This window comes from Symphalangus syndactylus, chromosome 22, assembly GCF_028878055.3.
Source record: "Symphalangus syndactylus isolate Jambi chromosome 22, NHGRI_mSymSyn1-v2.1_pri, whole genome shotgun sequence".
Taxonomy (NCBI): Eukaryota; Metazoa; Chordata; class Mammalia; order Primates; family Hylobatidae; genus Symphalangus; species Symphalangus syndactylus.
In genome coordinates, this window is record NC_072444.2 from 28,308,097 (window position 1) to 28,333,843 (window position 25,747).

Below are 25,747 nucleotides of genomic sequence, written 5' to 3' on the forward strand. Positions count from 1 at the left end.
GAAACTGTTGTATGGAATCATTAGGGTTGTTTAAACTTGTCTCTGTATATGACATATCAGGTCACAATACAGTTTTTCCTGCTATCCTGAAGTACTTTTGAGAAGACCACTATTTTTAAGGAAAATAATATCCAAAGAGATTAAATAACAGTGTAAATAAATGTTACTTGCCTAGGATTTATGGTTACTAAGTGGCAGATTTCATTCATCATAACCTTTTAAAAGCACATAACCATTATTGGACATTTTACTGGACAGGGTTGGGGTATTGGTAAGGGGTCTTCTCCTCCATTGGAATGGAAGTTCTACCAGGACTGGGACTTTCTGTTTTTCCTACTTCTGTATCCTCAGCGACCATCTCCAGAACAGTGTCTGGTGCCTAGCAGATGCCCAATAAATATTCCTTATATAGTTTGAGGAAAGTATATCTCAGATCTAATTTGAAATTATTTTTGTTTATTTTTATATCAGTTGTCACTAAAACTGTTGTATGTTCTAGGAGTTTCCTGAGACCATATTACATCTCAGCCCAGAAGTTTTATCTAGCCAATTACTTGATTTAAAGATCGTGGGATTCCTGTCTGTGGTATTCTCTAGCAATAGATAGAAGAGTCACAGCGGACTCCGAATTGTTTTTCACCATACTAACTTCACTCTGTGTGCTAAAATGGAGGAAGGAAGTTAGATTAGAATGTTGTTTTTTCTGGCAACACTGGCACGCAAAGCCTTTTCATCTCACAGCAAATGTTGATTCTGTAATGGAAGTTGGTCTTTTTGTGGTAATGGGAAGGTTGCCTATCTTGATTTTGGTGGAGGTTACACAACTCTATACATTTGTCAAAACTGGTTGAAACTAAAATAAGTTAATTTTATTGTGTGTATGTAAATTATACCTCAATAATTAAGATAAACCAAAACAAGAAACAAAACCCAAAAGTTGAAACTTGTTTTTGAAAAAAGATGACAAGAGATTTTAAAGGAAGGGGTCTTACTGCAGAAGATAGGAACATTTCCGTATGTTGTTGTTGGTGCTTGAAGGTGATGCAGAATCTTTTTGACAAAAATTACCCTATTTTAAAATGAATTGTGGCTCCAGTCACATGCTCTTTGATTTTCTTTCTTTCCTTTTTAAAGCAGCATTTTCCCAGCTCAGCTCACACTTGACTGAATACACTGATCGATTATTTGGAGATTAGCTAAGGCTTCTCATTTCCTGCTTTCCATTTCTCCTCTCCAGCAGGCCAGTGGGCCTTTGTTGTCTGGCATGTGCACTGAGATAAGCTATCAGGGCATGTTTGTATTAGAAAAATGGTTGTAGATGGAACGGTTATAAATAGACTAATTAGCATTAAAGGTTACTGTCTTTGTTTTGGTTTAAGTTAAAGGAAGAGAAGAAATAATTAAGATATTTCAGATAAGACAGACTGATTTACATAAACCAGGAAAATATAATTTTTTAGTGTTCCTGCTGATTTTCCCTTTTCTTATCCACCTATTTGAATTTGTTTATTGGTAAGTTTGCTGGCTGTACTTGGATTCCTGTTATGCAGGCCAACTTTTGAGTCAGTAATTTCTAAAACTGTGTCTCTAGTGCTTCTTAAAAGTGCAAATATTTGTGTTGCTAAAAGTTACTTTACTGTGTTACCAACTCTACACTCGGTTTAATTCAGACAGCAGTGGTGCAAAAAGCGTATCACCAGGAGAGGGCGGAATATTGCTAGATTCACATAAATTAGGTATATTAGTCATTGTAAAAGATGATTCAGTTAACATTGTAAGCTAATATCTTTCTTTTTCTTAAAGGTTTTGTTTAATGTTGCCAGTTTTCTCAGGTAGGAAGCAGTATCATTTTTGAAATGGCCAGAAAGTTGCCTGGAATAGCGGAAATTATCTAGGTTATTATTTTCTGCATGCTTTCAGCTTCAAGGGTTCACCATTGTTTTAAAGTAGTATACCTTTTTAATGTAGACAAATACATACTTGTTTGAATCAAGCTTTAAATATTTCTTTTATATCCTGAGCTCAGTTTTTGGAAAGAAAGATACCTTAAATTTGGCAATGAGAGCTTCCTATTTAGATTTTTCTTCTTGTGTAACTTCTGCTCTCTACTGGAATGTCTGGAATGTTTGGTTGTATAAATAATAATGAAATCTTTTTTAGTAGTATCTGACATCTAAATGAATTTGTGCCTTAAAATCTCTAGTCATCGTGCTGTTTCGGGAGCATACTTTTTATTTAAATGATTGTGTCTTTTAGAGAGGGCACCTGGAGCCATCTGTGCAGCTTGTCGACTTCATCTCAGAGTCCAGCAGTTCTTAACTATGGTCCAGGGGTCTGTAGGGTTGAACTATTTTCATAATGATACCAAGACATCATTTGCTTTTTTTCACTGTCATTCTCTCAAGAGTGTACAGTGCATTCCACAAAAGGCTAAGTGATGTGTGATATAGCTCAACAGATTGAATACAGAAGCAGAAGTAGATATAGGAATCTGTTTTCTTATTAAGCCAGAAGTAAAAGAGATTTGCAGAAAAAAAGTGTTATTCATTTCCTACATTTTGTTCGTTCTAAAAATTATAGTTATTTGTTATAATTATTTATGTTAACACGAGAATGTAGTGGGTTTATTACTGTTATTAGTGATTCACAAATTACAAAAAAATTATTTATTTATTTTTATTATTATTATTTTTGAGATGGAGTCTCACTCTGTTGCCAGGCTACAGTGCAGTGGCGCAATCTCAGCTCACTGGAGCCTCCACCTCCCAGGTTCAAGCAATTCTTCTGCCTCAGCCTCCCAAGTAGCTGGGACTACAAGTGCGCACCACCATGCCCAGCTAATTTTTGTATTTTTACTAGAGACGGGGTTTCACCATGTTGGCCAGGATGGTCTTGATTTCTTGACCTCACGACCCGCCCACCTCAGCCTCCCAAAGTGCTGGGATTACAGGTGTGAGTCACTGTGCCCGGCCAAATTTTTTTTTAATTAATTAATTTTTTTTTTTTTTAATGGAGTCTCGCTCTGTTGCCAGGCTGGAGTGCAGTGGCGTGATCTCAGCTCACTGCAACCTCCACTTCCCTGGTTCAAGCAATTCTCCTGCCTCAGCTTCCTGAGTAGCTGGGACTACAGGCGCGCGCCACCATGCCCAGCTAATTTTTGTATTTTTAGTAGAGACAGGGTTTTCACCACGTTGGCCAGGATGGTCTCGATCTCTTGACCTTGTGATCTGCCCGCCTCAGCTTCCCAAAGTGCTGGGATTACGGGCATGAGCCACCGCACCCAGCCAAAAATTTTTTTATTTTTAAATACAGTAAGTATTGATAAGCTATAACCCATGTTCTTTGACTCTTTAATGATTTTTAAGAATCTAAGGAATCTTGAAGCTTAAGATGTTTGAGAGGTGCTTCTGTAAAAAGTGTATTGAGTCAGTAAAATATTTTCTTTTTTTTAGACAGGGTCTAGCTCTGCTACCCAGGCTGGAGTGTGGCAGTGCCATCATAGCTTCTTGCAGCCTTTAGCTCTTGGGCTCAAGAGATCCTCCCGCCTCAGTTTCCAGAATAACTGGGACTGCAAGAGCATGCCACCATGCCTGTCTGATTTTTAAATTTTTTGTAAAGGCACAGTCTCACTTTGTTGCCCAAGTTGGTCTCAAACTACTGGGCTCAAGCGGTCTTCATGCCTCTGCCTTCCAAAGTGCTGGAATTACAGATGTGAGCCACTATGCCCAACCTCAAGGAAATATTATCATGGTAGCTCATCATCAGTTTTTAATTGTAAAATCTCTGCCATGTATCTTTAATCATAAGTTGGTAACTCTTAACTTGTAAAATAATGTGATGTTAAATAATGTGAGAAATTCCCCACCCTTTCTTTGATATCCTGCTCATTACCGCAAAGTCTGACCCCACCATTGATGTGTGGTTGAGCTCTGTAACTTTTCTGGCTATGTCATGTGTAAGAAGTCATTAATTCCCTCAAAATGAATAATATCACTGCCATCACCACCATCACCAAACAACAACCAAAGTATTATTACAAAAATGTCAAATTTTGTGATATTTAAACTCATTTTATTTTGCTTTTAAAGAAATTTAATGGACTGTTTAAAGCTTTAGTAGGGATTGGGGGGAATTTGACAATTTCTTATTACACTCTCTACGAATAGCTATTTTTTTCTTCCTTTATGGGAGAAATCCTTTGGACCAAAGAGAAAATTTGTGCTTCTGTGTTGATCTGATAAAACCAGAGCTGCTGGGAGAATACTGTTTAGAATGGGATTCATTTTTGTGTTTGGTCAGCAGATTTTGGAGGTCTAAGTGTAGGATTTTAATTTATCTGCGAAATTTCGTCTTGCCAAATTGACTCTTCAAAACTGAACTTTTAAAGCTGAATCTGACATTTAGTATTTGTCAGAGTCCTCCAGAGAGACAGAACCAATTGGCTGGCTGGCTGGCTGGATAGAAAGATAGACAGATGGATAGACAGACAGATAAGAGGGGATTTATTAAGGGAATTGTCTCACTCCATCATAGAAGCTAAGTCCCATGATAGCCATGTCTTAGTCCTTTTTTCTGAATACCTGAGACTGGGTAATTTATAAAGAAAATAAATTTATTACAGTTCTGGAGGCTGTGAAGTCCCAGGTCAAGGGGCTCCATCTGGTTGGCCTCTGGGGAGGGCTTTGTGCTGTGCCATAATGTGGTAGAAGGCATCCAGGACAATAGGGCTCACAAGACAGAGCCAGCCTGGCTTTTATAAGAGACTCACTCTTGTGATAAGTCGTTAACCCATGAATACATCAATGAATTAATGAGTTATCCGGCTCCTTGTGATCTAATCACCTCTTAAAGGCCTCACTTGTTAATACTGTTACATTGGGGATTAAGTCTCAGCATGAGTTGCTGAGGGTGACAAACATTCAGACCATTGCAGGCCATCTGCAAGCTGGAGATGCGGGGAAGCCGATAGTATGGCTCAGTTCAAGTTCAAAAGCCTCAGAACCAAAGGAACCTATAGTACAACTCTGTCTGAGGCTGAAGGCCAGAGAGCCTGGGGGGCCACTGGTGTGAGTCCTCAGTCCAAAGGCTGGAGGATCTAGAGTTCTGATGTCCAAAGGTAGGAGAAGAAAGGTGTCTTAGCTCCTGGAGATAGAGCAAAGTCTCCTTTTCCCTGCTTTTTTTGTTCTGTTCTAGACCCCAGCCGATTAGATGCTGCCCCACCAACATTGAGGGCAGATCTTCCCACGCAGGCTACCATCTGACACACCAATCTCCTCCAGGAACACCTGTACAGACACACCCAGAAATAATGCTTTACCAACTATCTAGATGTCCCTTAATCCAGTTCAGACACCTGATATTAACCCCCACAGTCAGGTTGAAGTACATTGTGGGATACTTTTGGGGAGCTACAGAAGTGCTCTTTAGTTTGCTATGTCTGTCCCTATCTGCTAAGTCCCCTTTACGTATAGTTTATGTGTGTGTGTGTGTGTATGTGTGTGTATGTCACATTAAGGACAACAGAGGTTATCTAGTTACCTAGCCTTACAGTTTACAGGTGAGGGCAAGAAGTACAAATATTCCCAAGATTTTACCTGTACTTAATTTTGGCCTCTCTGCTACAATCAAATACAAGAATGAATTGTCTGAAAATTTCAGTGTTCATACACAATATAATCCTAAGTAGAAAATCCTTAATGAGTTTTGACTCGTTAGCTAGCATTTCAGAGATGATTTAGTTTTCATGCACTGTTTTAGTTCCTACCAAAATATTGGTTGGTTTTTCTCCATATTAAAGTGTAAAAATAATTTAACAGCGGCAGAAGTTTAACAAACAAGGAATCATGAAGAAATAGTGGTTTTGAAATTATTGCTGATCATCTGAGCCTGTGCTTCAGTACATTCATACTTACATCATCTTTCTGAGTGTTTGTATGTAGCCAGTTATTTGTATATCTTGATTGTAAACACTGTAAAAAGTCATCTGCCTTCCTACCATTCCCCCTTCATGCTTCAACATCTGATAGAAGGTGATTTAAATCCTTTCACACAGACCCAGATGCTGATGTTATCTCCTGACAACAGTCTTTTGAATTGAATACCACTCATAGGTTTTGAAAATGAGCCTGTAACCTTGATCCTAGTGCCTACAAACAGTAAGCAGCCTAGTCAGATGGATGTGGCCATGGTTTGCTTCTATTTCTTTCATCCACTTACTTTTCTTTAAAAATTCATTATGCCAGTTCTGGCCGGGTGTGGTGCCTCACACCTGAAATCCCAGCACTTTGGGAGACCGAGTCAGGCGGATCACGAGGTCTGGAGATCAAGACCATCCTGGCTAACACGATGGAACCCCATTTCTACTAAAAATACAAAAAATTAGCTGGGTGTGGTGGCATGTGCCTGTAGTCCCAGCTACTCAGAATGCTAAGGCAGGAGAATTGCTTGAACCCTGGAGGCGGAGGTTGCAGTGAGCCGAGATCGCACCACTGCACTCCAGCCTGGGTGACAGAGTGAGACTCCGTCTCAAAAAAAAAAAAAAAAAAAAAAAATTACTATTCCAGTTCTGAGCAGACCCCTCCAGTAGTCTGCTGTATATTGGATATACCAGTAGTTCCAGGTATACCCATTTGGAAATGCTAATAAATGTGATGTTACCACCAATAGGATTCTGTGTCCCATCTAATTTTTGTTTTCAGGTTTTTTTGTTTTGGAGACAGAGTCTTGCTCTGTCGCCCAGGCTGGAGTGCAGTGGTGCGATCTCAGCTCACTGCAACTTCTGCCTCCTGGGTTCAAGCAATTCTCTGCTTCAGCCTCCCAAGTAGCTGGGATTACAGGCGGTCGCCACCACGCCCGGCTAATTTTTGTATTTTTAGTAGAGACGAGGTTTCATCATCTTGACCAGGCTGATCTTGAACTCCTGACCTCGTGATCCACCTGACTTGGCCTCCCAAAATGCTGGGATTACAGGTGTGAGCCACCACGCCCAGCCCAGGTATTTTATTTTGTTTTATTTTTCCTCTACCTGCCCTTTGTTTTAAGGTATTTTAGAAATGGGAGTAGTGTGGCCACCTGAGGGGAGCTGTGCCACAGCCGTGGTCCTTCCACAGGTGGGTTCAGGCACCACTGAGAGTGGATGCAGAAGATGACCCCGTGGATTTTTAGGTCTGTTCAGTCCCAGCCCTACACTAAAATACACTGAGGTTGGGAGAAGGTGTTCCAGGACCAAACAAGAGTGGATACTTTATCAATGGCAATAAGAAATTTACTTGCCCTCACTCTGCCCTCTCAAAATGAAACAAAATGTTTAATAACTCAGTGCATTTGGGAGATGTGTATAGGATGGTGTGATTATAAAGTATATTCAGAGTCCTTTCTTTCCCCTGAGAAAAATCTGTGGAGTCAGTATTTCAGCTTTTCCCCTTACCCGCTGGTCCCCATGTCAGAGCAGAACCCTGGGATACATGAACCTTGATGGCCTGAGGCCTGGTGGTGTACTCTGCTTTAAGGTTTTTCTATACCTCTTTCCTGGCATTTTGAGCTGTAATGGCTATAAAGTTATACAGATAATATATATAGATAGATATGTAAAATTCTTAGATCCTTTTTGTTTGGTTTTGAGACAGAGTTTCGCTCTTGTTGCCCAGGCTGGAGTGTAATGGCACGATCTCTGCTCACTGCAACCTCCACCTTCTGGGTTCAAGCCATTCTACTGCCTCACTCAGCCTCCCGAGTAGCTGGGATTATAGGCACCCACCACCACGCCCAGCTAATTTTTGTGTTTTTAGTAGAGACAGGGTTTCGCCATGTTGGCCAGGCTGGTCATGAACTCCTCACCTCAGGTGATCCACCTGCCTCTGCCTCTCAAAGTGGTGGGATTACAGGTGTGCACCATGGTTCCCTGCCATTCTTAGAGTCTTATGTTAAGTAGGGTAGAGGCTTGAAATATTACAAGATATTTCCTATCTAATTTCATTTTTAAAATTTCATTTTGTTTTAAGTTGACAACTTATAATTGTATATATGTATGGAGTACAAAATGATGTATGATTCATTAATACAATGTAGAATAATTAAATCAAGCTAATTAACATACCATCACCTCAATTGTCATTTTTTATGATGAGAACATTTGAAATTTACTCATCAATTTTGAAATGTACAATACACTGTTATTAAATATATTAATCATGTTGTGCAGTCGATCATTTAAAAAACCCAGTTATTCTTTACTGAGATTTTATACCCTTTGAGCATTAGCTCCCCATTCACCCACTGCCCAGCCTCTGTAACCACTTCTCTTCACTTCCGTGAGTTGGGTTGTTTGAGTCCACATGTAATAAGCACATGTGGTATTTGTCTTTCAATTCCTGGCTTATTTAACTTAGCATAATATTCTCCAGTTCCGTTCATGTTGTTGCATATGACAGGAGTCTTCTTTTTAAAGGCTGAATAGTAGTTTTATACACACATACACACACACACACACACACACACGTACATATATACACACACACCACATTTTCTGTATCCATTCATTGTTGATAGGCACTGAGCTTGATTCCCTAACTTGTTTATTGTGAATAGTGCTGTGATAAACTTGGGAGTGCAGGCTTTTCTTTGACAAACTGATTTTAAATATTTTGGTAAATTCACAGAAGTGGGATTCCTGGATCTAATTTCATTTTAATTGAATTAAATTTAATTTCAGATATTTATCCACAAAGTTGGGTAACTATGACTGGTACAGAAAGCTTATCTTTAGTTTTGATTTGCCTGTGTAAATAAATACAGGTTGGGCATCTCTAATTTGAAAATCCGTAACTTTTTGTGTGCTGACATGACGCCGTAAGTAGAAAATTCCACATCTGACCTTTGTGACAGGCTGCATATATTATTAAAATGTTTTATATAATTACCCTCAGGCTATGTGTATGAGGTTTATATGAAACATAAATGAATTTTGTGTTTAGACTTGGGTCCCATCCCCAAGATATCTCATTATGTATACCCAAAGATTCCAAAATCAAGAAAATTCTGAAATCAGTAACACCTCTGGTCCCAGGTATTTTGGATAAGAGGTTACTCAGTCTGCATCTGGAGTTAGGTTTGACCTTTGAAGAATAGCGATCTTTGACCCCATTGTCTGTCCCTACCCTTCTCCCTTGAAGTCAGGAATGATCGAAGCCATTATGACTGTGTCCCCAAGGTCTTAGCTAAGGTGACATGTCTAACCGTCATTGTCCTGTAAGTGGAGGTGGGCTCAACAGGCAGAGTTAATGCCTCTTTAAACTGGTTGGTGAGCGCACTTGAAGGGAGATAGTGATTGTCTCTAGGAGACAGTTTTCCCCCCTCTGTATGCTTAATTAGCATCTGACTACCAATTAAAAGTTTTATGTATACATTTCTGAATTATACAGTAAACCTCTAATGTTCAGACAGCTCGTAACCTTATTATCACCATGTTGTGGAAATGCATGAAAAGTTTCTTCAGAAAGTATCTTTTTAAGCCATACAGTATACACGTTAGCCACTTCATCCCAAATTTCTGGAGAAACTTGGTTGGCTATATTGGCTTATAAAGTAAGAATTTTGATCTGATTTCACTTGGTTCTGAATCAGGAGCCCCCATGACTAAGCAGTTAAAAATATGCAGGAGGTTAATCCTCTTCTCTCTAGCAGATTGTTTTGACTTGGCAAAGTTATTTATTTGCTAATATCCATCTTTGTACTCTGTTGAGGCTGTCTTTGGCCTTGATATCCCTGTCACATTTGATAACACAGAGGGACAGGAGTGGTCTGTTTTGGAGGCTTTGGGGACCTGATGATCCCTGCTATGAGCTGGTGGCAGGTATCATCAGCTGGTGATCAATGGGACAAAGAAGCTCTTTCCTCTGTATCGTAGGTGAATTTACAGTTGTTCCATCTGGCTTGCAGGCCACCTCTGTATGAAGGACTCTCTCTCTCTCTCTGCCCTAGTCCTATTGGTATTTATGAACTATCCAGATACCCCCTCGATTATTATTACTGTTTTTATGTTGTGGAAAAACATTGCCCTGAGGCTGATATTAAGACTGTTTCTGGGAAAGACTCAGGCTATTTAAATTGATAAAACACTAAATTAATAGTCATGAAAGATCTCCAGGAAAGGAAGTTTCCATCTCAACATTAGACCCTGTGTCTGTGTTTGGGCAGACTGTGTTGTGTGTTGCTGATGACAACACAGTTGCCCTTCAACAGCAACTTTTTCTTGGCCTTGCCTGTCTCCATTGCCTTCCTTTTCCCCTAGTCTACCCCTTGTTAATTACCTAGTTCTGAGTGTTTCATTTCAGTTATTTTAAATTTGTTAAATCTCAACACTGTTGTCTGATATTCAAAGATGTGTAGAAATCTTTGCTATTCTGCTCCCAAATAGCTACCATAAGGATCTTTTTTCTAAGCCCAGATTTGGGGGATGGATTTTGTCCTCTATTAATCTCCTTAAATCGACATATATTGTTCATTTCAAGAGAAATCCAGCCAGTGTCCGTAATTTAGCCCAGAAACAACTCCCCCTCCCCTTTTTTTTGCACAGAGCCCCGAAACTTTATTGTAAGCAGATTGGATGTGCCCCTGTTTAGTGGTTTAAAACATAGCAAGATGTCCACCTCTACAAAAAATTTTAAAAATTAGCTGGGTGCCTGTGTTCCTGCTTAACTCAGGAGGCTGAGGTGGGAGGATCACTTGAGCCTGGGAGGTCGAGGCTGCAGTGAGCCATGATGGTGCCATTGCACTCCAGCCTGGGTAGCAGAGTGAGACCTTGTCTCTAAACAAACAAACAAAGAAACAAACTGGTGAGAAGTTGTTTACTTCCCAGTGGGCTCCTCTTTCTATTTAGAAGTATACCCTAGGGTGCTTTCACACAGGAAGCTTCACTTCCCCCTTTATTCCACATTCTGTTTAAAATATATTATTTATAAACATTTTGACATTTATGCCATTAAATTATATTGGTAGTAAAAATGAGGCTTATTTGTTAAGAAATTCTTGATAAGCTTCTAGAATTGTTGGAAAAGTGAAGACATTTTCCTTTTAATTTGCTGTATGACTTATTTTTTTATTGCTATTACTAACATAATTTTGAATCTTAGAGAAGCAAAACCTTTAAGTGACCTCTTTTCTCTCTATCTTGGCTGCTCTCTTTTTCTGTAAAACAATGATAGTAATATCTAACATTTATTGAGCTCATCCACTTGCTTTATATTAATTTATTTAATCCTCACAACCGAATAAGGTAGAAACTTGATTTTCTCCCATTTTGTATATGAGAGCATTGAGGCTTGGAGAAGTTACTTGCCCAAAGTCATGTAGCTTAGTAAGTTGCAGAGCCAGGATTCAAACTTAGACAGTTTTTTTTGAATCGCATGATCTCTAAATTCATGTCTGGCTTTAATTTTCTGTGATTTTGAACAAAATTATTCAACTAGTGAGTAGTAGGCATTACATAATTACCTGTGTCTAACTTTCGAGCAATACTTTTGTGTCTGAGGTAGCTCTGGAACACTTACTCAGGGAGGGGATGCTGTCTTCTTCCCTCAGTATAGCAGTGGCCAGCTTCCACTGAAGGTGACATTTTAATTTGTAAACCTTCTTTAGGATGGCACTGTTAGCCAGTGCCATTGCACAGATACAGAGAAAAAATTAGAGATTCTCCCACAGCATCATTTTATCTCCTTGGTTTTGTTTGAGGAGGAAATCTAGATATAAACATGGAAGAATGGCAAGAGAGCATAGAAACAATTTTGTTCCATCCCTTTACTTTTCAGAGGGTTGGGGAGACTCCACTAAGATTGCAACTAGCGGTTGCAGACTGAACTGCAATCCTAGATTACCTAATTTTAATCTAGTACCTGCTGAAACCTCACACTGCCTCCCTTTATAGACTTAATTTTTAATTAAGTTACCTGCCTATTTAGAAAGATTTTGGATATTACAGCTACTTAAATTTGTTCCAAATTGTTGTTTACTTCCAGTCTACCTTTGTGTGTTTAATCTGTAGAATTGATTGTGAAGTCTTTTTAGCACAATGCTGCCACTCCCTGGTTATTGCATAGTACTGCATTGGGGAATCCAATAGTTCTTTCACTGCCATTGTCAAGTATAATATTAGGAGTCATACATCTAGGTACAAATAAACCAAAGCAGTTAATTTATTTGTGTGTGTAATCAGTAGGTATTCCTACATCATAAGATAACATAGATACTGTACTTCAGAAGATCACCAGTATCCCTGGCTTGGTTCTGAAAAATAGACATTGTACAAATTTGAGTTACTGTATCTAAAAGGTATTTCTGTTGCCCTTCAGGTTTTCAGATGTCTTAAATGTGTTGCAGAAATACATAGACGGTAGATTTTGAAACATTGTTGTTAGGAGTGCTAGTAGATCTGGACTCCTATATGCTCAGTGAAGTAATTCATTTCTGTGAGCACTGAAGCGTGTATTAGTAGCTCAGTGACTAGACATCACTATCATCCCTTGCAGGAAACCAGGTTCTGGTGAAGAAGTAATTCCTGCAGTTCTCGACGCTGTTCTTCAGATTTCTCTGTGAACTATTGGTTACAGTCACCTGCCAATAGAGGAAACAATATTCATTGAGCACCTACTCAGTTCTGGATGCTTTCTGTCTTTTTTATTCTTTCAGTAATTATTTTAGGTAGATTTCAGTATCTCCTTTTTACAGAAAAGGGGAGACTGGGAGAATCTCGGTCATGTGCCTGAAGTCACATACATGGGAAGTGATGGAGTTGAGATTGGAGGGGCCACAGGCCTTCCCATCTTCTTTCCCGCAGGCCATCTTCCCTACCCTGTAGTGCTTGAACCAGGTTTTATTTCTGCCATTCTGGTTTTGTTTTCCTTAAAAACCAAACAAAATGAATTACTAGACCAGTGATTTCTCAACTAGGGACAATTTTGTCCCCACAGGGGAGATTTAGCAATGTTTAGAGACAGTTTTGGTTGTCAGAACTGGAGGTTGGGTGCTACTGGCAATTAGTGGTTAGAAGCCAGGGATGTCATTAAGCATCTAACAGTGCACAGGCAGATCCCCACAACAAAGAATCCTCTGGCCCAAATGTCAGTAGTGCTGAGGTTGAGCGAGTGCTTATTATAGACAGTGTATTTTAACTGATTGCATCCCCGAGCACTGCCAAACAGGTGCTGCTTCTTCCCCTGGTTTATATATATTTTTCCTATAATGAGTAATCTTATTCTGGTCCTGCTTTTTATTATCCTGCCTAGGGAAGAAACTAAGTTTTGTTGGAGACGAAGTATAATTTTTCCTGTACCCCTCTTAAGTTCTTGGCAAAATAATCCTTGTGCCAGAGAGCATATTTTGAGGTGGTATATTCTGATCTCCTACACTTTCTAGCTGCTCTCCCATGTCCTGGCGATTTGTCCCTTGCTGCCTGTGTATTTGAGTTAGAAAACTCCAGTTGTCCTGTAAGCTCTCTAAAGGCCAGACACAGTCAGGACTCAGGTTCTTCTCCATATTTCCCCAGGATGGCTTCCTTGACGCGTGCAGATGGACTGTGGGGTCTGGATATGTTCAATAGTTTGTCTATCTTTATGTCTTTCAATGAAAAAATTCCTTGAAATCTCTCCCATTTTTTCTCAAGTCAGATGTTAGCACGTCCATAATCTCCTGCTGAAAGTGATTATTTCTCTAAACTGCTACATGTAACATTTATTCTATTTATTTAACATACTGGTATGTCCTCTTTTTCCCATCTGCAGCATAAACAGTGTAGAAAATTTTTTTGCCGTCAAAAATTTTAATATAAAGGCATAAAATGGATAAATATTAAAGAGTGCTCATCATGTAGGATTATTCTGTGTATAAAGTGTAATTAAACCAGTGATGATGCCCTATTTTTGTAGGCATGTGTACTTGGCACAGTTAAATGCAAAGAATGAATCTTGGTATTTATGTTATTTACTTTGGTTTTTTGTTTTGTTTTGTTCTGTTTTTTGTTTTATTTATTTATTTATTTTTGAGATTGGAGTTTTGCTCTCGTTGCCCAAGCTGGAATGCAATGGCGCAATCTTGGCTCACCGCAACCTCCGCCTCCCAGGTTCAAGCAATTCTGTCCTGCCTCAGCCTCCGAGTAGCTGGGATTATAGGCATGTGCCACCATACCTGGCTAATTTTTGTGTTTACTTTGAAACAGCACATTTTCGGCCAGCGTGGTGGCTCATGCTTGAAATCCCAGCACATTGGGAGGCTGAGGCGGGTGGATGGATCACTTGAGGTCAGGAGTTCCTGACCAGTCTGGCCAACATTGTCAAAACATGTCTCTACTAAAAATACAACAAATAGCTGGGCGTGGTGGCACACACCTATAATCCCAACTACTTGGGAGGCTGAGGCAGAAGAATCGTTTGAACCTAGGAGGTGGAGGTTGCAGTGAGCCGAGATCACGCCACTGCACTCCAGCCTGGGTGACACAGTGAGGCTCCTTCTAAAAAAAAAAAAAGAAATAACACATCTTCACATTTGAGCTCTGTTGAAACTTGTGGCAATTGTCATCTTTCTGATTCTTTAAATGGCTTTGAAGTGTTTTTTAGCAAAGGTTTTTTGGAACCTTCTTGGTGTTTTAGTGTTGACTATATTTGTGACTGCTCGTTAAAGCAGGAAGCGTCTTCCTTCATTAATGAGGGCTCTTTTATCATATTTTAGGATTCAGGCATCCCCTTTATAAACATGAGGCGTTTCTTGAATTTTAGCTCTCATTCATTACTGATCAACAGGCCTGTGATGAGAATGTAGAGGCTGCTGAAAGGCATGACTGCATTCACCTTGGAGAAGCCTGTTAAGGCCACACATGGGTTGGAAAAGTATTTTAGGAGGCCGCAGGAAACCTCAGTGCACTCCCTGTTGAGCTATTTCTTGACCAGCCACAGAGATGATCTTTTGCAAGCTGTAGCCCCATAACTTGGTAATGGAAGGGCAATATTTGATCCTTTATTCTCTGAACAAACTGGGAACAAAATTAACTTTTAGGGATAACATAGTTCAGTGTCCTACAAACATTTACAGGATCATTTATGTGATAATCATAAAACTCTTCATTATTCACAAATAATTATATACAAGATGTTCTATTATCTGGAGATTCGGAAATAAATGAGATGAGGTCTCTGGACCCATAGTTCCTTCATCACCACCCATTCTTCGCTATATTCATCTGGCACTTAACAATAACTGTGGCTAAACAGTGGAAGGAGAATCTAATTTAGTCTGGGTAATAGGCAAACCTTGGAGAAGAGATTATTTTGTGCCAGGCCTTGCGGGGTAAGTTCTTTCTAGCCTATTGCCCTTAATGAGCCTTGACAGTCAGCTAACACTGACTCTAAATATTTACCAAAATGATTAAAGATTAAAATAGAAGGATATATTAATGTAGTATTGTGTAGTTAATGTTAAATAAAAATGTAATATTGAATGGATTAGTTAATCAAACTGGGGAGATAAACAGATTCAAGACTGGTCTCCTTTTGTTTCCTGAAATAAGCAGTTTAGAGGGATAAAGTGAGAGGGTCTATTAATGGGTGTTTTTAAAAAATAAAATTTGACCTCATAACTGACTTATGTATTGTTGTGGTCCTGATGGTAATTGTGTCTCTCCCTATCTGCCTGTCCACCCGTTTACAGGGGCTTTTGGTCATGGGTATGATATGCACTTGTGGCCACCTGAAATCCTGTTCCTAACGCTGTTAGATTTTCCTTTTCAGAGTAAGAGGGACCATCTCCTCATGAACGTCAAATGGTACTACCGTCAATCTGAGGTTCCAGATTCTGTGTATCAGCATTTGGTTCAGGATCGACATAATGAAAATGGTAAATATGTCCTTCTGGTTTGATTCGTGTATTTCTTAGCTTTGGGCAAAGTTCTTTCTAAAGACATTCACTAAATGAAGATAACTTTTTGAAAAATGGATTTTGGAGTGTTGGTAGGCCTTATGCTTGACGATTCACGTTGGCTACCAGTCAGTCATGTGAGGTGGGTCTGTCCCTCTCCAGTTCCAGATGAGGAAAGTGAGGTTGAGAGATGCTAAGGACGTTGCTGGGGCCATGCATCCTCTAAGTGGCAGTGCTGGCACTGGCATCAAACTTTGCCTGGCCCTGATCCTGCTCCACTCTTCTCACAGTCAACAAACCAATGAAAAACAGCTTGGAAGAATGATGTTCTTTTTTTATCTTTCTGGGTTTTTTTTTTCTTTCTTTGAAACTATAAAATAACCTCTGTTAAAGCGTGTAAATTATAGTTCCTTGTTAAAAGTATTCTTTTCAATGGAAGGTGAGTCCACTACATTTTGTAATATTTAGCAAGAAAAATAAGATGGACAGGATCACTAAGTTTTTTGGTAGTTGAAGGAGGTGCTAAGATAAGATAGTTGTTTTTCTTCTTTTTCCATTTGTGCTTAATCCATTTTGGCAAAATATAGGGTCTTAGTAAGCGGTATAAAACATAGCCAAGAAGATACTTTGTTGACAAAAACTGTACATTCTGTTACTGTTATTCTTGGAATTTATGATTCCTCTTCTCTATTTTGCATACTTACGATGCTAACCAGGCCTGGTTATTTAGTGGGTGGTAAACCTGAAAGAAAAGTTTTACAAAAATTTTTTTACTTGTTTTGGGTAACTCAGTTTTAATGTCCTCTTAATTAATTTTTTGACAGACTCTGGAAGAGAACTTGTCATTACAGACCCAGTTATCAAGAACCGAGAGCTCTTCATTTCTGATTACGTTGACACTTACCATGCTGCTGCCCTTAGGTAAGTACTGGAGACATGCTCTTCCATGTGAAGGAGGAGTCACTGAGTGCAGGAGGTGGAGGGTCTAATCTCTCCTGATCTTTTAGTAGTCACTGTATTAATCAGACTCCTCTTTTGGCCTCAGAGTGAACATTCCAGTGTCCCCTCCGGATTGTTGAGATTGCAGAGGTTCTCCATGTCTTCACTAATCTAGCTTTACCTCTCTCTCTCTCTCTCTTTTTTTTGATAATTTACTTTTTAACGCCGTTTCTATATTATTGTATCTTCATTTCCTTGGCAATTATTATCCTGGTATTGTTTGCTGAAGTATATGGGTGAAATCTTCCGATGGGCCAGGTGCAGTGGCTCACATCTGTAATCGTGGCATTTTGGGAAGCTGAGGTGGGAAAAAGTGTTCTGATGGTCTGCAGTTTACTTTCTAAAGACTTAATTCCTAAAGATAGAGAAATGGATGAAGCAGATATGGCAGCGTGTAATTAATTGAGAACCCAGGCAAAATTTATAGAGATTTTCATTGAACTATTCTTCCATTTTCTGTATGTCTGAAAAATTTCCTACTGTACAGCTTCATTGGCAGGGGGAAGCGATGGGTAGAAAGATACTGAAGATTTCATTCTGAGGCAGAAGGTAACATTCCAGCCAGTCGTAATGTCTTCAGGAATTATGTCAAAAAAATGACCATGACATTTGCATCTTTGGGTATTTTCTGTCTCTTTCAAGAAAAGGATGGCCATAATGGCTCATTTTGTGTATGTATGGCTGACTTTGGGCCTTTTAAGTGGTATAGGAAGTAAGACTACTAATATTCTTAAAACCCTTTCCTCACTGGAAATAATCAGTAATAAAGTGGTGAAAGACTACTTTTTTTTGTTAAATACTGTAATATGGTTTTAACAAAATACTAGGATTTTGGTAGCTTTTGTCTTAAAACTACAATGAGTTACAATAATTTCTCCATTCTGATGCTCAGATGGTATTCAGGAAAACCACCTGGAGTCTTTTTTGCAAAGCTACATAGCTAAAGTCAGTTATTTCAAGGTAAATTAGTAGCAACTTTAGGGCAGGCTTTGGCAAGCTTTTCGGGTCAGCTGATATTTCACATGGTATCTGTTGCAGTGACTCAACTCAACCATTGTAGCATAAAAGCCATAGACAACATGGAAATAAATGAAGTGGCTGTGCTGCAATAAAACTTTATGGATATTGAAATTTGAGTTTCATTTAATTTTCATGTGTCAGGAAATATTCTTCTTTTGCTTTCTTTTTCAGCCATTTAAAAATGGAAAAACTCTTCTCTCAGGCCACAGGAAGCAGGTGGTGTGCCAGATATGGCTTTTTTGGCCATAGTTTGCCAACTCTGCTGTGGGGTATGGCATGGATGTAGTTAGGTTTGACTTTTTACAGGAATTTAGATGAATTTAGAGAGTTTCTCAGTGTTTTATAAACTTCTTCTGAATTTCCACAAGCTTTGTGTGACTTTTAAGATTGGCTTTCCAAGCTAAAGCTCACTTGCTGAACAAAGGAAGTTAATGTAGGGTTGATTATATTGATGGAACAGTTGAATTGTTACCTGGGACCAGTGTCTTAATCCTGGAATATTGTTACCTGGGACCAATGACTTAATCCTGGAATATTGTTAGCTGGGACTGGTGACTTAATCCTGGAATATTGTTACCTGGGATGGGTGACTTAATCCTGGAATATTGTTAGCTGGGACCGGTGACTTAATCCTGGAATATTGTTAGCTGGGACCGGTGACTTAATCCTGGAATATCGTTAGCTGGGACCAGTGACTTAATCCTGGAATATTGTTACCTAGGACTGGTGACTTAATCCTGGAATATTGTTACCTAGGACTGGTGACTTAATCCTGGAATATCGTTAGCTGGGACCGATGACTTAATCCTAGAATATTTCTTGTCTTTTTTTTTTTTTTGAGACAGGATCTTGCTCTGTTGTCCAGCCTGGAGTGCAGTGGTGAGATTATGGCTAACTGCAGCCTCAAATTCCTGGGCTCAGGCAATCCTACCTCCCCAAGTAGCTGGGACTACAGGCGTGCACCACCACACCTGGCTAATTTTTGTATTTTTCGTAGAGATGAGGTTTTACCATCTTGCCTAGGCTGGTCTTGAACTCCTAAGCTCAAGCAATCCACCCACTTTGGCCTCCCAAAGTGCTGGGATTACAAGTGTGAACCACCACACTCAGCCAAATCCTGGAATACTTCTTACGCTGGTTTGCATACTCTTTCTTTCCTCTTTCCATCTTGTCTCACGAGTTGAGGGAAAAGATTTTAAGTGATTTAGAGTTTCAGTTGAACAAGTATATGAGATATGTAACTGCGTATTCAACATGTTTTGACATAAATGCTTAAAATCAATATATTTGAGTACTTATCATTGGTATTGAGATTTGTAGAATCTTTTTTTCTGAGACAGAGTCTTGCTCTGTCACCCAGGCTGGAGCTCAGTGGCTTGATCTTGGCTCACTTCACTGCAACCTCTGCCCCCCAGGTTCAAGTGATTCTCCTACCTCAGCCTCCCGAGTAGCTGGGACTACAGACATGTGCCACGATGCCCAGCTAATTTTTGTATTTTTAGTAGAGACAGGGTTTCACCATCTTGGCCAGGCTGGTCTTGAACTCCTGACCTCAAGTGATCACCCAACTCGGCCTCCCAAAGTGCTGGGATTACAGGCATGAGCCACCACCCCTGGCCCATTTTTATCTTTAGCATTTTTAGAAGAACAAGTTATCCTAAATAATTCCATCTGATTTCCATGAATTTACTGTAGCTAAGTTTACAATCAGATGTTTCTTGGAGATGTGTAAATGTGTAAGTCACTGTCCTTTCACTGTCCTTTTCACTGGCCACCACAGCTGGAGTGCTACAGTGGTAATACTTTATCCTCTTTTCACTGGGTGTATAATTAGAATCCTCATTAATTAGTTTTTTTTTTTTCTCTTGTGGTGTTTCTTTAAAGTGGTCATAAAAAGTGGTAGCTGCTTTGTAAAACTTTTACCTTGAATTTGATTTTGTAAGTTTCAAATACAACATCCTTTTGTGACTTGACTACTGGATTTTTTTCAAAGACATCAGATGACAGGTGGTTGTTTCGTCACTGAACAAGCTGATCTAATGGTGCAGTGTCATGTGTGTGTGGACACGCCAGCTTAGTGGTGCAGTGTCTTGTGCATGTGGACGTGCTGACCTAATGGTGCAATTTTGCGTGTGTGTGTGGACGTGCTGGCCTAGTGATGTGGTGTCGCACACGCGTGTGTGGACGCACTGGCCTAGTGGTGTGGTGTCGCACACGCGTGTGTGGACGCCCTGGCCTAGTGGTGTGGTGTCGCACACGCGTGTGTGGACGCCCTGGCCTAGTGGTGTGGTGTCGCACACGCGTGTGTGGACGCCCTGGCCTAGTGGTGTGGTGTCGCACACGCGTGTGTGGACGCCCTGGCCTAGTGGTGTGGTGTCGCACACGCGTGTGTGGACGCCCTGGCCTAGTGGTGTGGTGTCGCACACGCGTGTGTGGACGCCCTGGCCTAGTGGTGTGGTGTCGCACACGCGTGTGTGGACATGCTGGCCTAGTGGTGTGGTGTCACGTGTGTGTGGACGTGCTGGCTTAGTGGTGCAGTTTTGTGTGTGTGTGAACGTGCTGGCCTAGTGGTGCAGGGTCACACCTGTGTGTGGACGCGCTTCCCTAATGGTGCAGGGTCGCGTTGCTGTCACTTAGTGATCTGGCCTCACTCTTGGCAGCAGCGCCCACTGTGACAGAAGCTTTGCCTGTCCCATTACTCCCATAAAACAGAATGGGATGGCAGTGCCCCCAGCAGTCTCTGTTTATTCTCTTTCTCTTCACCAAGGTAGATTAGCTTAAAAAATGTTTGGGATGTATTTGGTGGGGGATGGTTAAAGTTAAGCTTTAACTTTTTTTTCCAATTTTCTTCTCATAGTTTATTCACAGAGTTTTTTCTTTCTCCATAGTTATAAACCAGTACTACTAAAAATAAATTCAATTTTGAGAGAGACACAAATAAAATAGTCTGTAGGCACATGAAAAGGGATCAAATAAATGTAATGAAAAAAACCATGGGGAACAAAAAAGAAAAAAGAAAAAGACTGATCATGTTAGTGCTTAGCACCATTCTTCTTGAAGATCAAAGGGCTCGGTTGTGTGGTTTCATCCAGTCACAGTAACTCTGAGGGGGCTCTTGCCATTCCATTCACTGAGGAGGAAACTGATGTATAAGGTTTTCTTTCAAGCTGGTGCTAGAGTTGGGTTATAAAGGAGGAGAGAGAGCTTTATCCTTTAGCCATGGTGAATCAAAAGGAAAACAAAATGCCCAATAGTTTCTTTGTAAATTGTGAGATTATAGCTTTTTCCTACCAGAGTTTCTTCCTATAAGAAAATCTGAGCCCTTCACAGTTGTAGAAATGTGTGTTGAAGTCCAGCATTACTGAATTGCTGTTAGTTTTGAATTCTTGACCTTAGCTATCCCTTATCTCTACCTTTCAAGATAAGTTTCTACAGCTGCTGATCTTATTTCATCACACTTTATCCATAACCACCATAAAGTTAGCATTTTGAATAGAGTATTTTTTGAGTTCTGTTTATTCCTGGGTAAGAATTTTTGGTCAGCATTGTGGTATAATAGACTGAAGTTAGAAGACTTGTGTTTGAATCCTGGCTCTGCTGTAGCCTTGTGGCCGGTGTCAAGTTTTTTAACATTTGAGCTAACCTTTTGACAAACTTGTTCAGGGTCGCATGACTAATGACAGAATCCTGAACCAAACACACACATCTGGTTCCACCTCCAGTATGGTAAGGAGTGTGAAAGTCCCTCAAAGAGCATCTCAGGCCCCAGTAACATGTGTAGTACACTCCATAGCTCATTGAATTTCTGCTGAGTTCTTAAAAGTATAAGGGGAAGAAAAGAAAAAGTGAAATTAAGTATAATTTTGTACTGAGTTAATGATGGTGTAATCACTCAGCATACACTTATTTTGCTATTTCTCTGTGGCCTGTTGGAGGAGGAGGGATTAGATATTTAGATTCCTTCAGGTATATGGAGAAGAGTTCAGCGTAGGGAGCTATCTCAACACACTCCAAGAATGAGCAGATAAACTTGTAACTTGTAATTTGTTTTCTATGCTACTTTTTCTCCCCTAAGGATAATGTTTTATTAATGATCCAAGGATCTGGAGTGATTGCTTTGTGATTGGACTGAGGACATGTGACCTGGGGAACATTCTCGGGTTTATTGTGTACTTGCATCAGGGCATTCTCCAGTATTGATTGTGGAGGGCAGCACAGGAGATCATAAATGTCTTGTCGGCTTGAGGGCTGTTTTCCAGCTTTCTGATTACCTACTTCCTATTTGGAGGAGTCACTTGGGGAAAAAAATATCCTACTGCAGGTCAGGTTATAGGCTATCATTTTACCCAGGGGTTCCTATTATAGGAAGATACTTTAGGATGAATTTTCTGGAAGACCAGGGCCAAGGAGACCTAAATTAGCTGTTTGAGGCTTCCATTCTGTTTCTTTTCATTATAAATTAATTTATCTCCTTTGTTACCAGCTACTAGGATCATGTATATGTTTAGGGCTTGAAACAGATTAGTTACATCTGTGGACAGTTTCCCAGCCATTCCTTAAAACATTTAAAAATCCTTTAGCGGCCGGGCACGGTGGCTCACTCCTGTAATCCCAGCACTTCGGGAGGCCAAGGTGGGCAGATCACCTGAGGTCAGGAGTTCAAGACCAGCCTGGCCAACATGGCAAAACCCCATCTCTACTGAAAATACAAAAAATTAGCCGAGTGTGGTGGCTGATGCCTGTAGTCCCAGGTACTAGGGAGGCTGAGGCAGGAGAATCGCTTTAACCTGGGAGGTGGAGGTTGCAGTGAGCCAAGATCATGCCACTGCACTCCAGCCTGGGTGACAGAGCTAGACTCCATCTCAAAAACAACAACAACAACAACAACAAAACACCCTTTAGCTCCTGCAGGTTCCATAAGGAGTTTCATGGTGTCTCAGAGCTCTTAGTTTTGCAGTTTAAGAATCCTTCTCTGACTTTAATCTACAGTTGTTTTTATATGTGAAATAACTTTGACCTACAGCATTTTTATTGTTTTGTCTATACATGCTTAGTACTTCATTAGACATCATAACCTGTCAATTCCTTTATTTATTCATTCATCATTTAACACTTTATTAATCTACTAGTAGATGAAGGGCTCTGTATTTGGTGATGGGAACCTACCCAGTAAGATATTCCGTCTGCCCTTGAGTACTTCATAGTATTTGAAAAACTTTCTTTTATTTGGAACTATTTTTAGACACACAGCAAAGTTATGAGTACTCAGGTTCAATATATCCCTCCCCTAACCTCCCACAGTGTGAACTTCTACAACTATAGTAGTTATCAGAACCAGGGATTAACATTGATACAATAGCATTAGACTAAAGATTATCTTTGAATTTCAACAATGTCCTCGTTGTTGTTCCAGGATCTTATATGGGATCCCACATTGCATTTAATTATTTCTTCTTAGTCTCCTGCAGTGTGTAATGGGTCTCCAGTCTTTCCTTGCCGTTCATGACCTTCCTTGGTAGTGTAAATATTATTGATCAATTATTTTGTCAAATGTCCCTCAATTTGGCTTTTCTGAAGTTAGGCATTTTGGGCAAGAACCACAGAAATTACATGTTTCCGAGTGCATCTTATTATCATGGGCTTCATGAGGTTGATAATGTCTAATTACTGGTGATACTGACCTTGTCCACTTGATGAATGTGGCTTCTGGCAGGTTTCTTCACTGTAAAGCAGCTTTTCCCCTGTACTTAATTAACTTGGGAGATACTTTGAGACTATGCAAATCATTTATCTCCTTAAATTTTCACCCAGTGATTTTAAGCACCTATCAATGGATTTCACCTGTAAAAGTTACTTCTGTGAAGCTTGCCTTTGGTGGTTTTTCATTTTTCTTCTTTTCTTCTACATTTATTAATTGGAATTCCACTGTAGTAAAGAAATCTCCCTTTTATCCCATAAATCTATTTGAGTATTTACATCAGCATGAACTTATGGATTTTTTTTTGTTTTATTGCCCAGCTTTGGCCATTAAGAGCTACTTCAGATTGGCCACTGCACTTTACCAGCAAACTTCTGTATTTTTTTGAGCACTGTCTTGTTTCTAGCTCCACAAGATGTTCTCAGACTCGTTTTTTATTTTCTAACCTCCAGCACTGGAATTAACCATTCTGTGAGGAGCCCAGGTTCCCTTTAGTGGAGAGCAGTGTTTAGAAACCAAGATCTGGGTATTAGGTATGTGTATTACTACCGGGTGTCATTGTTCTAGATCCAGTTAGCAGTTGGTTAGTTAGTTGATCCAGTTAGTTAGTTGATGTAACTGCTCTCTTGTGTATGAGCATTTAGGTTGTTCCTAGGATTTTGCAATTATAAATGATGCTGCAATGAATATCTTTGTGCATATATATTTTCTTATCATTGGGAGCTTCAGGGTGCATTTATAATAGTGGGATTGCTGAGTTGAAAGGTTTATGCCTATGCGGTTTGTTACATATTACCAGAGCTAGGATGTGTATGTATACTAACCTGTGCCTATTAACTTCCCCTAACCCCAGACTTGTAAGGTTATGTTAATTTCAATTCCAGTCCAACACTAGAAGATTTTATTTTATTTTTTTTGTGACAGAGTCTTGCTCTGTTGCCCAGGCTGGAGTGCAGTGGTGCGATCTCAGCTCACTGCAACCTCTGCCTCCTGGGTTCATGCAATTTTCTGCTTCAGCCTCCCGAGTGGCTGATATTACAGGCACCCACCACCACACCCGGCCAATATTTTTGTATTTTTACTAGGGATGGGGTTTCACTGTCTTGGCCAGGTTGGTCTTGAGCTCCTGACTTCCTGATCCACCCGCCTCAGCCTCCCAAAGTGCTGGGATTACAGGCGTGAGCCACTGGGCCTGGCCTGTAATTTTATTCTTTACTTTCCCTTATTTATAACTACTTTCTCCAACACAGAAGAAACTCAGTTCTTATTGTTTAAAATATACTTACTTGTTTTTGTTTAATTCTCAAATACATACAACTTAGTTTCAGAATTTGTGACCCATGTCTTGGTGAGAAACCCATTTATTGACTCTTTTTGTCTTCGGTCTTACGGTGCAAGATACTGTTTTTCCTCTTACTTAGGTCAATTCTGTTCTTTCTTACCTCCTTATGTGCATTTGTTTATTTGTAATACATTAGGTTCATTTGTTGCTGTTTACATCCTATTTTTGGTTTCTCCTTGTTGACCTGGACTATTTATTTTATGGGTGTGTGAGAGCATGTGGACTATTGCTGTGGTTCTAAGAGTCAGGGTTATAAGAAGATACTCTTCAACCCTGCCACCATGTTCCCATCCTCTACTTCTTTCCCTCTCACTCCCACCTTCCTGCTCTAGGTAACTGATCATTTTACTTGCTGGATCATCCTTCCAGCATTTTCTTTTCACAAATCAGCAGATACATGGCTCTTTTCTTAAAACCCTGTCTTATTTGAAGGGTAGAATACTGTAGATACTCTTTTGTACTTTGCTCTCTTCACTTGATGACAGTATATTGTGGGAATTGCTATCAGTTCATAGAGGACTTGCTCATTCTCTTTTACTTCCTTATGTTGATATGCTATAGTTGATGTAACTGCTCTCTTGTGTATGAGCATTTAGGTTGTTCCTAGGATTTTGCAATTATAAATGATGCTGCAATGAATATCTTTGTGCATATATATTTTCTTATCATTGGGAGCTTCAGGGTGCATTTATAATAGTGGGATTGCTGGGTTGAAAGGTTTATGCCTATGCAGTTTGTTACATATTACCAAATTTCCCTTCAGCTGGCATGTACCAATTTGTGTTCCTTCT

General features: G+C 39.8%; 1 protein-coding gene across 12 annotated transcripts in view; it reads left to right on the plus strand.

Annotated features, from left to right (window-relative positions):
• Positions 1 to 25,747, plus strand: part of RERE (arginine-glutamic acid dipeptide repeats) — a 467,189-nt gene that overhangs the window by 247,493 nt on the left and 193,949 nt on the right. For all 12 annotated transcript variants that reach the window (XM_063631886.1, XM_055262461.2, XM_063631890.1 and 9 more), the window contains 2 exons: positions 15,771 to 15,876; positions 16,722 to 16,818. In XM_063631886.1, the coding sequence (XP_063487956.1) occupies positions 15,771 to 15,876; positions 16,722 to 16,818 (203 nt within the window). The remainder of the gene's footprint in view (positions 1 to 15,770; positions 15,877 to 16,721; positions 16,819 to 25,747) is intronic.